The sequence below is a fragment of the Ranitomeya variabilis genome, chromosome 1 (genome assembly GCF_051348905.1).
Source record: "Ranitomeya variabilis isolate aRanVar5 chromosome 1, aRanVar5.hap1, whole genome shotgun sequence".
NCBI classification, from domain to species: Eukaryota; Metazoa; Chordata; class Amphibia; order Anura; family Dendrobatidae; genus Ranitomeya; species Ranitomeya variabilis.
Window position 1 is genome coordinate 1,119,447,570 of NC_135232.1, and position 17,722 is coordinate 1,119,465,291.

Here is a 17,722-nt window from a genome sequence, read left to right on the forward strand (position 1 = left end):
GCGACATCATCGCAGGTCCTGCTCGCATAGCAACCCTGCGACCGGATGGCCGCGTGCAGCGCTGAGAGGCGGGAGGACTTCAGGGGCCATCAGAATGTGAGTATATCATTATTTTTTATTTTAATTCTTTTTTTCTTTTTTTACACAAATATGGTTCCCAGGGCCTGGAGGAGAGTCTCCTCTCCTCCACCCCGGGTACCATCCGCACATGATCCGCTTACTTCCCGCATGGTGGGCATAGCCACATGCTGCGGATTGTAAACCGCTGCGTTCCCGCGCTGTTTTTTCCACAGCATGTGCACAGCGTTTTCGGTTTCCCATAGGTTTACATTGAACTGTAAACTCATGGGAAACTGCTGCGGACCCGCAGCTGCAGAAACGCTGCGGATCCGCAGCAAAATCCGCAATGTGTGCACATAGCCTAAAAGTTTAAATGAATCTCATCCAAACCTTGCAACCTTGAGTAAGCCATAAGACTGTTTAATATGAGTTTCTCCTGACTCTCCTCTCAAGGCTTCTATTTCTCCTGCAGCTATAGCAATTTATGTAACACACATTCAGACTACTATCAGGAATACAACTGTCGAATGTAATGGTAGATCCAGAAAAGTTCTAATAACGGTGAGTAATGTCAGAATGTAGGTCAGCAGATCTGTAGAGAGCCCCATGGGCAGATTTTGCACCCCTGGCATTCTTCTTGATTTGCTACCTCACAATCTGGAATGTCACTGTATTTTTGGGGGATTTGCATCAGTCATTGTAAAGAACATGCCTACAACTGTGAACATTTGGTTTTCTTTTTATTGTGAAGCAAACATCAAATAGGACAAAATAACTGAAAACATCAGTGTACATAACTATTCACCTCCCTAAAGACAGTACATTGTAAAGCCTCCTTTTAAAGGCAATCACCGCTGCAAGTCGCTATCGATAAGTCCCTAAGAGATTTCCACATCTTCTTACAGTGTTGGGAGTAAACGAGGCGGCAGTGTCAGTGAGATGTTATCCCAGTAGTTGGTTATATAAAGAGATGATGTCCCCATAGATAGCAGATTGTTGTCACCAGTCTGACTATCCCCTGAGCAGTGATGGTACAGTGTGATCGATGGCCACCTTATCAGCAGCGGCTACTGCCCTCCTCCTGCCTGAAGCTATGAGTAGGTTGTTAGGACCTGATGCCTTTATTGACACTCATCACATGGGACATTGTGGTAATCCATATCAGTAAGATAGCTTGTCAGATGGCAATCATGAATTCTCCATGAATTAACTGGTTCATGGCTTAGAGGGGCTGGAGAATGACTTTAAGAACAGAGCCGTACATGGCGACAATTAGGGAAAATAGTAATGAAGCATGACAAAATGATTAAGAGCCAATAATAATTATTATTATTATTGTTATTATTTATTTATATAGCACCATTAATTCCATGGTGCTGTACATAAGAAGGGGTTACATACAAAGTTATAGATATTGTTTACAGTAAACAAATTTACGATGACAGACTGGGACAGAGGGGAGAGAACCCTGTCCTTGCGGACTTACATTCTAAGGGATAATGGGGAAGAGACAGAACGTTGGGGGTGCAGGAGCTCCGATGGTGGTGAGGCGGCAGCTCTGGTGGTGGGGAGGCGGCAGAATGGTTATTGCAAACTGTAAGATTTCCTGAAGAGATGGGTTTTCAGGTTCCGTCTGAAGGATCCGAGGGTGGTGGATAATCGGACGTGTTGAGGTGTAGAATTCCAGAGGATGGGGAATATTCGAGAGAAATCTTGGAGGCGGTTGTGTGAGGAACGAATAAGTGTGGAGGAGAGTGGGAGGTCATGTGAGGATCGAAGATTACGAGAGGGAAGATATTGGGAGATTAGTTCAGAGTTATAGGGAGGGGACAGGTTGTGGATGGCTTTGTAGGTCAGTGTTAGTAGTTTGAACTGGATTCGTTGGGGAATTGGGAGCCAGTGGAGGGATTTGCAGAGGGGAGAAACAGGGGAACAGCGAGGAGAGAGGTGGATTAGTCAGGCAGCAGAGTTGAGGACAGACTGGAGTGGTACATGAGAGTTAGTGGGGAGGCCACAGAGGAGAGGGTTGCAGTAATCCAGGCGGGAGATGATGAGGGCATGCACAAGAGTTTTAGTAGATTGAGGGCTGAGGAAGGGACGGATTCTGTAAATATTTTTGAGTTGGAGGCGACAGGAGGTGTAAAGAGTTTGGACGTGCGGTTTGAAGGACAGGGCAGAATTGAGAGTTACTCTACAGCGGATTTCAGGTGAGGGAGAGCGCGTGATGCCGTTTACCATAATAGATAGGTCAGGTAGGGGAGATACGTGAGATGGAGGAAAGATGATGAGTTCAGTTTTGTCTACATTGAGTTTTAAGAAGCGAGAGATGAAAAAGGAGGATATGGCTGATAGAGACTCCGGGATTCTGGACAGCAGAGAGGTGACATCTGGACCAGAGAGGTAGATCTGAGTGTCGTGATACTGGAAGCCATGGGACTTTATGAGTTGTTCTATGCCAAGGGTATAGATGGAAAAAAGTAGGGGCCCCAGGACAAAGCCTTGAGGGACTCCAACTGAGAGAAGGCGGGATGAGGAGGTAGTGTGGGAGTGGGAAACACTAAATGTACGTTCGAAAAGGTATGAGGCAATCCAGGACAGGACAAGGTCTTTGATGCTAAGGGAAAAAAGAATTTGTAGCAGTAGGCAGTGGTCGACTGTGTCAAAGGCAGAGGACAGGTCGAGATGGAGGATGATGGAGAACTGTCTGTGAGCTTTGGCTGTGAGTAAGTCATTAGTACTTTTTGTCAGGGCAGTTTCGGTGGAGTGGTGGTGGCGGAAGCCAGATTGGAGGTTGTCAAAGAGAGAGAGATGAGTTAGATGAGAGGTGGGAGGAAAGTTGAGCATGGTTGAGTTCAAGGAGTTTGGAAGAAAATGGGAGCAATTATATGGGGTGATAGCTAGGCATAGCAGCTGGGTCAAGGTTAGTTTTTTTGAGAATGGGTGTGATGGTGGCATGTTTGAAGGCAGAGGGGAAGGTACCAGAAGATAGCGATAGGTTGAAGAGATGGGTTAGGGCTGGAATGAGCGTGTTAAGGTACCTTCACACGAAACGACTTTACAACGAGAACGACAACGAGCTGATCGCTGCAGCGTCGCTGTTTACATCGCTGTAGAGATGTCAAACACAGCAGCTCCAGAACGACGCAGGAGCGATCCTGTGACGTAGCGGTGACGCACTTATCGTTCTCACAGGTCGTTAGCTCCATGTTTAACATTGCTGGCATCGTTGCTTTTGCTGTCAAACACGACGATACACGGCGATCTGACGACCAAATAAAGTTCTGGCCTTCTAGCTCCGACCAGCGATATCACAGCAGGATCCAGATCGCTGCTGCATGTCAAACACAACGATATCGCTATCCAGGACGCTGCAACGTCACGGATCGTTGTCGTTCTCGTTGTAAAGTCGTTTCGTGTGAAGGTACCTTTAGTGAGGTTGGGGAGCAGGTGGGAAGGGATGGGGTCGAGTGCACAGGTGGTGAGGTGTGATTTGGAAAGGAGGTGAGTGAGCTCTCCTTCCGTGATGTTGGAGAGGGAGGTTATTAGGGAAGGACAGAGGTCTGGTATATGGAGTGGTTGGGGTGATGGAACAGTAAAGGTTAGCCAGAACAAAAGTTCTGATCTGATCTTCAGTCATGGTCATATTCAACATGTTTTAACCTGGCCTGCTCTAGTGGCCAGGTTAGTATTCTGTAGCCACTGGATGGGAGACCTGTAAACTGACTCTTACCTAGCAGTAGCCATGGCTCCTCTGTTGATTAGTCGGATTTGGGGTTGATACATGAACGACATAACGCAAAGTTGACTAATCAAACGAGGAGCCAAGGATGCAGTCAAGAGAAAAATGCTTTGCATGGCTCACATCCAGCAGCCATGGAAAGTTGGCTTGGCTGTTGGACCTGCAAATTGTTTGTCTCATCTCTAATGGGCTTAAAAGATTAAATGAATCTCATCCAAACCTTGCAACCTTGAGTAAGCCATAAGACTGTTTAATATGAGTTTCTCCTGACTGTCCTCTCAAGGCTTCTATTTCTCCTGCAGCTATAGCAATTTATGTAACACACATTCAGACTACTATCAGGAATACAACTGTCGAATGTAATGGTAGATCCAGAAAAGTTCTAATAACGGTGAGTAATGTCAGAATGTAGGTCAGCAGATCTGTAGAGAGCCCCATGGGCAGATTTTGCACCCCTGGCATTCTTCATGATTTGCTACCTCACAATCTGGAATGTCACTGTATTTTTTGAGGATTTGCATCAGTCATTGTAAAGAACATGCCTACAACTGTGAACATTTGGTTTTCTTTTTATTGTGAAGCAAACATCAAATAGGACAAAATAACTGAAAACATCAGTGTACATAACTATTCACCTCCCTAAAGACAGCTTTTTGTAAAGCCTCCTTTTAAAGGCAATCACCGCTGCAAGTCGCTATCGATAAGTCCCTAAGAGCGTTCCACTTCTTGCCACTGGGATTTTTGCCCTTTCCTCAATCCAAAACTGTTCCAGCTCCTTCAAGTTAGATGGCTTCCTCTGGTGAACAACATCTTCAAGTCTGACTATCGATTCTCAATTGGATTAAGGTCTGGGCTGTGACTAGGCCACTCCAAAACATTTACACGTTTCCCCTTAGACCACTCGAGTGTTGCTTTAGCAGTATGTTTTGGGTCATGGTCTTGTTGGAAGGTGAATCTCCATCCCAGTCTCAAATCACTGTCAGACTGAAACAGGCTTTACTCAAGAATATACTTGTATTTTGCACCATCCATCTTCAACTCGACTCAAGTAATTTCCCCTGTCTGTCCTGATGAAAAACATCCCACTATGTTTCCCTGTGGGGATGGTGTTCTTGGAAAGATGAGCTGTGTTGGTTTGGTGCCAGACATTACGTTTACCTTGGTGGCCTAAAGTTAAATTTTGGACTCATCTGGCCACAGCATCTTCCTTCGTACATTTGGGGAAAACGAGCCTTACAATTTTTGTGTGCATGTAAAGGCTTTTTACTGTGAACTCTTCTATAAAGGCCACCTCTATGTGGTGTACAGCTTATTGTAGTAGTATGGACAGATTCACCAGTCTCTGCATGGGAACTCTGCAGCTCCTTCAGGGTTACCTTTGGTCTCTGTGCTGCCTCTCTGATGCCTGGGCTGAGAGTTTTGGTGGGTGGCCCTCTCTTGGCAGGTTTGTTGTTGTACCATGTTCTTTCCATTAGATGATAATGGATTGATTGTACTCTGGGGGATCATCAGAGATTGGAATTTTTTTTAATAACCCAACCTCGATTTTTACCTCTCAACAACTTTGTCCCTGTGTTTGGAGATCTCCTTGGTCTTCATGGTGTTTGGTTAGTGGTACCTCTTGCTTAATGGTGTTACAGCCTCTGTGGACTTTCAGAATAGGTAAAGTGTATATACTGACAGACATGTGACACTTAGATAGCACACAGGGAGACTTCCTATCACTAAGCACGTGACTTATGAAGGTAATTGCTTTCACCATAAATTTTTAGGGGTTGCATAGCAAAAAGGGTGAATACGTATGTACATGCCAATTTTTAGTTATTTGATCCCATAAAATGTATGCCTATATTTTTCTCCTTTTGCTTGATCAACTTGGATTAGTATTGCTGATGCACAACATACAAATCTGCTTACAAAAATATTCAAACACAGGTTGTAATGTTCCAAAATAGGTAAAAAGCCAAGGGGGTGAATATTTTTGCGAGCCATTGTTTATTGATCAATGATTATGAGATGGATCACATAAAAGATCTTAGCTCCTCACACGTTCATTACTGTTGGCACTACGTCTCTGTTTAGATCTGTGGATTTGCCTCTATTTGCTCCTTTGCAGGCTGATCACTGGGCCTATTGTATTTACATGGGGTAATGAGCGGCAATAAACATTTATCTGAAGGTTCATTCAACAGATCATCAAGTTGGCCAAATGCATAAAATGTCAATGTCTAGGAAAAAGTGGATTAGCAACATTCAAATTTGAGGCTGTCTTAAAAGGTGGCCAATTACTTACCGTAAATGTTTATGGGGTCATTGGCCTCTCCCTCAATGGCAAATGTAGGGAGAAAAAATGAATTGGCATGTTGGATGTTAATAAGTCTGGCAGTGGCTCATTCCTTCTATGACTGGACATGCACAGGATGGGGGAGTGTGGACGCAGTGGCTTAACTTGAGGCCCTTAGGTCCGAATGCTAAATCCTTAAAAAGAGCCACTAAATATCATATGATTTCAATAGTATTGGTCAAAGGGACCTTTGGGCCCCTTAAGCAACTATTGGGACAGAGAGCTGCTTGTCGATCTAGACAATTGTTCGCATGACACCTATTTAAAGCATATGGTCAACTAACCTCAAGAACCAAGTTACCAGATGATATTCCCCTGTATGACTGCCCTGACTCATGAATGTCTAATGGTGGCAAAGACCAAACAAGTTACGTGACCCTCCCAAAAGACAAGAATCTAAATCTACACAAAGAGAAGTGTGCATCCATTAGGGTGATTGCATCAACCAAATTGTCCGTAGGTTTATGAGCAGGGTAACTATCTGATGGTCAACAGTTCTGGCCTTTCTGATGTTCATTGTCACAGTTTCTGTCCCTCGGGGTGTATGTGAATGTCTCTTTGGTGCACACAAGGGTGGAGACACAGTGGCAGCACTTATCCATAGTTCCCTCATTGAAGTGTAGAGCAGCATAAAGTCTGAAATTAGTCTTATTTCTATATAAACAAAACATTAAAGGAGATCTACCAGCATGCCCCACCCGTGGACTTTCACCTCCCTAATAATGCTTCATGAAGAACGTGGAATACTCCACAATATAGAAGAAAAACATCTACGTATTTAGGTTTTAAAGCTCACATCTTAAGTCAGTTACCAAACTGGTGTCCAACCTGTGGGTATATTTACTTGATCTGACAACCACGTGAATGTTTAGCACATTGTGAATACTGGTAGTCATTAAAATTGTTAAGCATTGCGCAAAAAAAAGATTTAAGGAGTTGATCGGTTTAGGAAATCTTTGTCACAGACGCAGTTTGGTATTAAAAACCAATCTGAACTCTACTCTCTGTCCCTAGGGACACCAGTAAGTCTCCACCGCTGTTCTCGGTGTGTGTGTTGTAATCTGCAGGGCTAAAATCACATGGACAGAGAAGAAGCTAATTATTAAGTTCAGCGGCTCTGCCAATGTAGACGAAGGTCCCTGTCAGAGCAGTTGAACTGAATGATTGGCTTTCGCATTTGTTTTGATGATTAGAGATGAGCGAATATTTCAATATTCGGTTCAGATTACGATTGTCGTGTTTGCAATATTCGCCTACCAAAGCCGAGAGTCAATGGGAGAACAGATGAGTGAATATGTTCGGAAACTATTGTCAAACGTAAATTTGGCACAAATATGGCAAATTCGGATTCGGCAATCTGTTTCCGAACATATTCGCTTATCTTTAGTGATGACAGCACTGCAGGCAATGCCAGATACAGAGCAGCAGTGGAGACTCTTGGTGGAGTATAGAATGGTTTGTTTTCTTATACTAAACTACACCCAGGGATCAAGAGTTCCTGAAAGGGGTCAACAGTACGGCAGTATAAAGTGCAAGTGATCAATTGATTGCAGGTTCAAGTTACCTAAGAGGACAAAAAAAACCTGTGAAAATTAATAAAGAATGTTTACAAATATTAAAATTCTATATGTAAATTACACAGTTTCCCATATTCTTAAAGACATATAGATACACAATTATATATATATATATTAAGCGCTTTGCATGTGTAGTTTACTGTACGCCTCACTGTGAAGAAAAAAAAAACGTTCCGATTTCGGTCTTAAATAATATGCAGAATATTCTAAATAAAAAATAGTGATGCCTTTCAAGATCCAAAACTTTGTTATTTTTCCATTGACGGGGGGTTTGTCTTTGTACACCGAGATGTATGGTTTTATTGAATAATTTGGGGTACTTACGACGTTTTGATCACTTTTAAATTGCATGTTTTTTTGGAAAAGTCTTGGGATCGAAAAACACAACAAATTTCCATTCGTATTTTTCTACCACGTTTATTGTTAAAGGGAACCTGTCATTTCAGATAACACCAGTAACCAGCAGATATGGGGTTAATCGGCAGGTGGAGGGCGAAGTCAGACAGATGTATAAATCAGAGTGGAACGCAGTACCCGGACTGGTCGGCAGCTCTCCTGACCTAAATGTGACAGCTGCGCAGAAATATATGAAGCAGTCACACTCGGGTCGGGAGAGCCGAGTGCATGTGGGGGTTGCCTGGTTGCTAGGGAATCCCCACATGTAATCAAACTGGCTAATAGCTGTAAATCATTCAGCTGAGGTAATGAAAACTAAATCTCCGAGCACTAAAAAATACTCGGAGGACACCCCAGCGTATACTCGCTCATCACTACTCTGTGTCTCTCTGCCAGGGGCCGTCCTCTGCAGGACACGGTCTCTCCTTCACATCTTCCAGGTCTACACCTTGTGAGTATAATCTGCTCTCATACAAGGTCTTAGGCTGGGGTCACACTTACCGTATGGAGAATCGGTCCGCGTCTCTCTGTCGAGAGTCGCACGAGTGTTCTCGATATGGTCAGCCGTATGTAATCCATTTGCTATGCGATGATGCGATTTTCTTGCACCTATGTAGCCTTATGTCATGCGTATGGCTTTACATTTCTCACTGATTTTCCCCATTGAATTTACTGGCTCAATGGTCTGAAATGAGGAAAATGTGTGCTGATTTCTCTCAAGTAATACAGATGGTCCGTGTGGTGTCATATTTTTTATTACACCCATAGACTTGTATTGGCGAGACTCGACCGATATACGCGTATAATTGCAGCATGCTGCGATTTCACTTACACACAGAATACGCCTGAGGAAAAAAAAAGGTGATGTGAGCTGCCCCATAGACTAATACTGGGCCAAGTGCTATGCGATGTTAACTCGCATAGCACTCGTCCGTATTCTACGCTAGTGTGACCCCGGCCTTACTTGCAGTCTCTCTCTACCTGCAGGATTTTCCTGCTAGAACTCATCCATGTTTTTGACCAGTCTCCTCCACCAGCTGCAGCTCGGCAGCATGCGTTGACTTTGGTATTTAGTTTTGTCAATGGCTCAGGCTCCTTAAATATAGAATGACCCTTAGGCTACTTTCACACTAGCGCCGAGCACTGCACGTCGCAATGCGTCGTTGTGGATAAAAAACGCATCCTGCAAAGTTGCCCACAGGATGCATTTTTTCTCCATAGATTTTTATTATCGACGCATTGCGACGCAGTGCCACACGTCGCAACCGTCGTGCAATGGTTGCGCCGTGTTTTGGCGCACCGCCGCCACAAAAAGTTACATGTAACTTTTTTGTGCGTCGAGACTGCCATTTTCGACCGCACATGCACGGCCGAAACTCCGCCCCCTCCTCCCCGGACCTTGCAATGGGGCAGCGGAAGCGTCGTAAGACACGTCGGGCATTTTTTGCACAGTATGCATCGGTACGTCGGGCCGACGCAGCGCAACGGCCCCGTACCGACGCTAGTGTGAAACCAGCCTAATGTTAACCATCACTGGTAACAGGAACTCACAGCACTTTACTGCTGCCACCTGACCTTGTGCATCTGTGCCAGTCACCAGGTCACCACTTCTCTCTGCAGGATTTTCGGGAGTGATTGTCTCTACAGAGATGTCTTCCCTGGTTGCTGCACACCTGCGGCCTATGATGGCCTCTGCCTCACCTCATGCGCACCATGTTGGTTTCCACTTTCCAGATTCTCAACAGAAGATTCCTTTGGGCTTTTTGTTGTGGATCAGGACACTGTGGCCTTGGCTGGTCGACTGCTTCGCTTCACTTCGTTCACATACAACCAAGGCTTTTTCTTCTTTTTTGTTTTACTTACATTACTTCATTTCTTTTCTTGATGTTGGTTCCAATCTTCTTTTGTTATTGCTTAGAAGCCACTTTAGGCCACTTTCACACGTCAGCGTGTCCGGTACGTGTGGTGACAGTGCAGCGCCCCAGAGTCCTGGTCGTTGCAGTACTGTGGCTCCGCCACTATGGGGAGCCATGGTGCGTCCGATGGCACTGAAGGAGTTCATCTGATCAGGTATCACAGACACCAATACATTTCACAGCCGGGCCTCCGGGGGGAGCTAAGGGTTCTATTCATTAGGCCACTCCCCACCATAGTGGGTAAACTGGGGGTCAGGCAGGAAGTTAGATCAGAAAGCTGACTGGATTGGACGAAGCAACACCTAGTGGCAGAGGGTGTTGTGGAGGAAGAGACAGTAGGGTCTCTGTCAGGGGTGGGATCCTGACAGAGGCTTGGCATTGAAAAGAACGTAACGGGTCCGCGCCAGCTCCGGGAAGCGGCGGGGCCCAAGAAAGGACTAGAAGCAAGATAGATTGTGCTGAGTGAGAAACGAGATCAAGCGATAGGAGAATTCCAGTAGGGGTCGTGCTGTAAGACCGGAGCAACACCCTACTGAGGCGCACTACCGGTGGCCGGAACGCCAAGGGAGTATTATAACATTCAGCTTCAAGCAATACTCTAAACAGCAGCAGGACAGTCAGTTTAAGGCGGGCTGTCTAACACATATCACCTATGAAGTCTTGGGAGGCAATTGCGGGAGAGGGGCGTCTCTAGGGTCCCGGAAGAACTCCAGGCCTACCCGACAAACGGGTGCCGTTCTAACTGTAACATCAGGAAGGGACGGACGATTAGAAGAACATCATTTAATCGAGTTGTGAGGGAACTTAAGAAACAGACACAACAGTTGTGGGGTACTTTCCGTAAGCACAGCAGGGAAGGACTACAACACATAGCGCTAAGAAGGAAGGCACCGATTTCCACCTGTGAAGAGAACTCTGGAGGTGCCATTGGACCGGCCGGACTTGCGCAGCCTGGTGAACCGTATTCTGGACTGAGGACTCAGAGATCTCCAGTAAAGAGGTAAAGAGACTGCAACCTGGTGTCCTCGTTATTTACCGCGACCTGCACCCCACAACTGCACCGTTACAACACCACTTACTGCACCGGACGTCCCCCACTGACAGACAGGGCCACGGACCGGGTCTAGCCACCGTGACAACTCCAGGACTGAGACCCAGAGGCCCGGCTCCGGGTACCCCTCGGCCCTGCGGCGGTGTGGGGGCGCTCCAACAGAATTTACACATACCGGAGACACTTAAAGGTACCTTCACACTCAGCAACTTTACAACGAGAACGACAGCGATCCGTGACGTTACAGCGTCCTGGATAGCGATCTCGTTGTGTTTGACACGCAGCAGCGATCAGGATCCTGCTGTGATATCGCTGGTCGGAGCTAGAAGTCCAGAACTTTATTTGGTCGTCAGGTCGGCGTGTATCGTCGTGTTTGACAGCAAAAGCAACGATGCCAGCAATGTTTTACATTGAGCTAACGACCTGTGAGAACGATAAGTGAGTCACCGCTACGTCACAGGATCGCTCCTGCATCGTTGTGGAGCTGCTGTGTTTGACGTCTCTACAGCGACCTAAACAGCGATGCTCCAGCGATCGGCTCGTTGTCTATATCGCTGCAGCGTCGCTGAGTGTGACGGTACCTTAAGGCTGAGTCACACATAACGATATTGTTAACGATATCGTTGCAACGTCACGCTTTTGGTGACGTAGCAACGATCCCGCTAACGATCTCGTTATGTGTGACAGCGCCCAACGATCAGGCCCCCGCTGGGAGATCGTTGGTCATTGGGGAATGATCAGGACCATTTTTTGGTCGCTGATCACCCGCTGTCATCGCTGGATTGGCGTGTGTGACGCCGATCCAGCGATGTGTTCACTTGTAACCAGGGTAAATATCGGGTTACTAAGCGCAGGGCCGCGCTTAGTAACCCGATATTTACCCTGGTTACCATTGTAAAAGTTAAAAAAAAAACAGTACATACTCACATTCTGATGTCTGTCATGTCCCCCGGCGTCCACAGGGTTAAAACTGCTTTCGGCAGGAGCGCTGTTAATGCACGCGCTGCTGCCGAGAGCTTGCCTGCACTGACTGTGTCAGCGCCGGCCGTAAAGCAGAGCACAGCGGTGATGTCACCGCTGTTACTGCCGGCGCTGACACATTCAGTGCAGGGAAGCTCTCGGCAGCAGCGCGTGCATATTAGCAGCACACTGATGATACACAGATGTCATCAGTGTGACAAGTGCCAGCTTCTGGGAATTAGCGGTACTGTTTGCGCAGTTCCCCGGCGCCAGATGCTGAAGACATCTCTCATCATTCTTCCCTGCTCACACTGCAATCATCGCTAGCAGGGGACAATGTTGAGAGTTATATTCAGCTGATAGGTGGTGACTGAGGGGAATATTCATCAGCCTGCGCTATAAATAAATAAATAAATGAAAAAATGATGTGGGTTTCCCAGACAGGCAAAACTTACAGCTGCTGGCTCTAGCCTTCAGCTGTCAGTGTTAGCAAGGTTAATTATCAATAATAGAGGGGTCTCCATACCGTTTTTAATTATTTAAATAAATAATTTAAAAAAAAAAAACCAGTGTGAGGTGCCCCTCCATTTTTGACTACAAGCTAAGGTAAAGCAGACATCTGAGGGCTGGTATTCTCAGGCTGATAAGGTGCCAAGGATGTTGTCTACCTCCAGCCTAAAAAGCTGTTGGTTTTGTCTGAGTGGATATCGAAAATTCAGAGGAACCCCACGTCATTGTTTTAAAACAATTATTTATTCATAGTGTAGGTTAATACCTCCATCAGTCGCCGCCTGCTCTAGCTGTTATTCACTGAATACACCTCTCAACATTGTCCAGTGCTAGCGCTGAAAGCAGCGCAAGCAGGGGACAGTGATGTGAGCTGTCTTCAGCACCCAGCACTGGAGAACAGCACAAACAGTACCGCTGATTCCCAGGTACCGGTATGTGTCATACTGACGCGGCACACAGGTGGTATGCGGTTGCCACATGTATGCCACAAGCATCACACACACGTACACACAGACATGGATACCTCTGCTACTGTTTTTTCTGGTACCATAATTATCACATTATCATGTGTAAAAGAGCCCTTAGGACTTGCATCCACAGCAGATAGAGATTGAGCGTTTCCTCCCAGTGTAGGCCTGGACCCTGCTTGGGGAGCTTATTCACCAAAGGCTGCCCCTCCTTGGGCTTCTCCAGAAATCAGGAGAACTACAGACACACAATCTCACAGCTAGAAGGCAATATTATAGTAGTTATACTATTGTACATAGGAGCAGTATTAATAGTAGTTATATTCTTGTACATAGGGGCAGTATTATAGTAGTTATATTCTTGTACATAGGAGCAGTATTATAGTAGTTATATTCTTGTACATAGGGGCAGTATTATAGTAGTTACATTCTTGTACATAGGAGCAGTATTATAGTAGATATATCCTTGTACATAGGGGCAGTATTATAGTAGTTATATTCTTGTACATAGGAGCAGTATTATAGTAGTTATATTCTTGTACATAGGGGCAGTATTATAGTAGTTATATTCTTGTACATAGGGGCAGTATTATAGTAGTTATATTCTTGTACATAGGAGCAGTATTATAGTAGTTATACTATTGTACATAGGAGCAGTATTAATAGTAGTTATATTCTTGTACATAGGGGGCAGTATTATAGTAGTTATATTCTTGTACATAGGAGCAGTATTATAGTAGTTATATTCTTGTACATAGGAGCAGTATTATAGTAGTTATATTCTTGTACATAGGAGCAGTATTATAGTAGTTATATTCTTGTACATAGGAGCAGTATTATAGTAGTTATATTCTTGTACATAGGGGCAGTATTATAGTAGTTATATTCTTGTACATAGGAGCAGTATTATAGTAGCTATATTCTTGTACATAGGAGGCAGTATTATAGTAGCTATACTATTGTACATAGGAGCAGTATTATAGTAGTTATATTCTTGTACATAGGAGCAGTATTATAGTAGTTATATTCTTGTACATAGGGGCAGTATTATAGTAGTTATATTCTTGTACATAGGAGCAGTATTATAGTAGTTATATTCTTGTACATAGGGGCAGTATTATAGTAGTTATATTCTTGTACATATGAGCAGTATTATAGTAGTTATATTCTTGTACATAGGAGCAGTATTATAGTAGTTATACTATTGTACATAGGAGCAGTATTATAGTAGTTATATTCTTGTACATAGGGGGCTGTATTATAGTAGTTATATTCTTGTACATAGGGACAGTATTATAGCAGTTATATTCTTGTAAATAGGAGCAGTATTATAGTAAGTATATTCTTGTACATAGGAGCAGTATTATAGTAGTTATACTATTGTACATAGGAGCAGTATTATAGTAGTTATATTCTTGTACATGGGGGCAGTATTATAGTAGTTATATTGTACATAGGAGCAGTATTATAGTAGTTATACTATTGTACATAGGAGCAGTATTATAGTAGTCATATTCTTGTACATAGGGGGCAGTATTATAGTAGCTATATTCTTGTACATATGAGCAGTATTATAGTAGTTATATTCTTGTACATAGGAGCAGTATTATAGTAGTTATACTATTGTACATAGGAGCAGTATTAATAGTAGTTATATTCTTGTACATAGGGGGCAGTATTATAGTAGTTATATTCTTGTACATAGGAGCAGTATTATAGTAAGTATATTCTTGTACATAGGGGGCAGTATTATAGTAGTTACATTCTTGTACATAGGAGCAGTATTATAGTAGATATATCCTTGTACATAGGGGCAGTATTATAGTAGTTATATTCTTGTACATAGGAGCAGTATTATAGTAGTTATATTCTTGTACATAGGAGCAGTATTATAGTAGTTATATTCTTGTACATAGGAGCAGTATTATAGTAGTTATATTCTTGTACATAGGAGCAATATTATAGTAGCTATATTCTTGTACATAGGAGGCAGTATTATAGTAGCTATACTATTGTACATAGGAGCAGTATTATAGTAGTTATATTCTTGTACATAGGAGCAGTATTATAGTAGTTATATTCTTGTACATAGGAGCAGTATTATAGTAGCTATATTCTTGTACATAGGAGGCAGTATTATAGTAGCTATACTATTGTACATAGGAGCAGTATTATAGTAGTTATATTCTTGTACATAGGAGCAGTATTATAGTAGTTATATTCTTGTACATAGGAGCAGTATTATAGTAGTTATATTCTTGTACATAGGGGCAGTATTATAGTAGTTATATTCTTGTACATAGGAGCAGTATTATAGTAGTTACATTCTTGTACATAGGGGCAGTATTATAGTAGTTATATTCTTGTACATAGGAGCAGTATTATAGTAGCTATATTCTTGTACATAGGAGGCAGTATTATAGTAGCTATACTATTGTACATAGGAGCAGTATTATAGTAGTTATATTCTTGTACATAGGAGCAGTATTATAGTAGTTATATTCTTGTACATAGGGGCAGTATTATAGTAGTTATATTCTTGTACATATGAGCAGTATTATAGTAGTTATATTCTTGTACATAGGGGGCTGTATTATAGTAGTTATATTCTTGTACATAGGGACAGTATTATAGCAGTTATATTCTTGTAAATAGGAGCAGTATTATAGTAAGTATATTCTTGTACATAGGAGCAGTATTATAGTAGTTATATTCTTGTACATGGGGGCAGTATTATAGTAGTTATATTGTACATAGGAGCAGTATTATAGTAGTTATACTATTGTACATAGGAGCAGTATTATAGTAGTTATACTATTGTACATAGGAGCAGTATTATAGTAGTCATATTCTTGTACATAGGGGGCAGTATTATAGTAGTTATATTCTTGCACATAGGGGCAGTATTATAGTAGTTATATTCTTGTACATAGGGGGCAGTATTATAGTAGTTACATTCTTGTACATAGGAGCAGTATTATAGTAGATATATCCTTGTACATAGGGGCAGTATTATAGTAGTTATATTCTTGTACATAGGAGCAGTATTATAGTAGTTATATTCTTGTACATAGGATCAGTATTATAGTAGTTATATTCTTGTACATAGGAGCAGTATTATAGTAGTTATATTCTTGTACGTAAGATACTAAATAAATATTCCTCTCTACCCCACAGGTGAAGGTATGAAGTACACTAGCACACGTGGAGGAGTGTCAGATGTGGATTTTGAAGGCGTGCTGTTTTCGGGTTTCTCTCCAGATGGAGGCCTATTTATGCCGCAGCACATTCCTAAGTTGAATGCCGATACATTGACAACATGGAGCTCTTTCTCCTACAAAGATTTAGTGAAGGAAGTCTGCTCTCTCTTTGTACCCCATGAAGCTATACCCAGAAATGAGCTTAACGGTATGTTAAAGGTAGAACTCCATTTTTCACTGTGTAGAAGTAAATGTGTTTTGGAGGGTGTTAGTATATTACCCTAATGACTTAAAGGCATATTTTACATTTAAGGAAACCTGTCATGTACCCGAATGCTATTAATCTTCTGTGATTGGGTTAATCTGCAGGATAATATCGTTGCAGTGCTGCCTGAGTGCTTTACGTAAAGTGCAGCTACTGGTAGAAAATGAACTTTATTCTTCCTGGGAGCCACTGGTTTACAGTCACGGAGCTGTACCGCGAACGGCTACCATCACCGCCCAGTGATCAGCGGTTCTAAGCACGGCCCGGCACTTAGACTGACAGCCAGTTTTGCAACACTTCTGTGCAGAGCGAGCTGTCAATCAAAGAGCTCCAGCGTACTTACAGCCGCCACTCACAATGCAATAGTTGTGGCCACTCCATGTGCGACTTTATGTCACGAAGTCAGTAGCTCCGAGGACGAATAAAGTTCACATTTTCTAAGAAAATGTAAAGACCAATTCAGTACGACATTGTCTAAAAGAAAAAATCACCACGTGTTACAAAGCATGCCCACAACACTTTCCTATAGATTGGGGCAGATCCCCTCCCTGCACATGTCACAGAGCATGCCCACGACAGTCTCCCATAAAATGCACAAAGTTATAGGTTTTTTACTCTGTCCATGTTTGCATACATTTCTTTCTCCTCCAGGCCTAATAGACAAAGCATTAAGTCGCTTTAGACACAAGGACGTCCTTCCAATGTCTAGGTTGGAAAGTGGGCTGAATGTCTTGGAGATGTGGCACGGAGCCACTCACGCTTTTAAGGATCTTGCGATGTCCTGTTTGGGGCAGTTTTTGGATTACTTTTTGAAGAAGAACGATAGACATGTAAATATCTTGGTTGGTAAGTCCTGATCAGATTTCTTCTAGCTATTATAAGAGGTATATGGGTCATCTCAGAAGATACAGAGAGTTGGGGGTCTGTAACTTTAGAGCTAAATTTTACCCAATGTATCTAAACATCTGCAGGTCCGATAAGAAAAATCTGGAGTTTGAAAATTTTGTGACAAGTCTTGCTATGCTGGTCATCAAATATAGAACAGACCCCAAGTCATTTAAAAAAGAAAAATGTATTTATTTATAGCGTAGGTCCCGGCTGATGAATACTCCCATCAGCTGCCGTCTGCTCTCACTGTTATCAGCGACAGCAGGCATAGGCTGAAGGGAGTAGTACTCCCATCTGTCGATGCCTCTGCCACCATTGGTAAACTTTTTACCGCCGGTCACAGCTGCTG

General features: G+C 43.2%; 1 protein-coding gene across 4 annotated transcripts in view; it reads left to right on the forward strand.

Moving 5' to 3' along the window:
• THNSL2 (threonine synthase like 2) overlaps positions 1-17,722 on the forward strand; it is a 71,738-nt gene that overhangs the window by 38,404 nt on the left and 15,612 nt on the right. For 3 of the 4 annotated variants that reach the window (XM_077280259.1, XM_077280258.1, XM_077280257.1), the window contains 2 exons: positions 16,198-16,428; positions 17,137-17,331. In XM_077280259.1, the coding sequence (XP_077136374.1) occupies positions 16,206-16,428; positions 17,137-17,331 (418 nt within the window). In that variant the 5' untranslated portion in view covers positions 16,198-16,205. Of the gene's footprint in view, positions 1-4,166; positions 4,191-16,197; positions 16,429-17,136; positions 17,332-17,722 lie in introns of those variants that run through there. The other variant, XM_077280260.1, reaches the window with a different exon arrangement.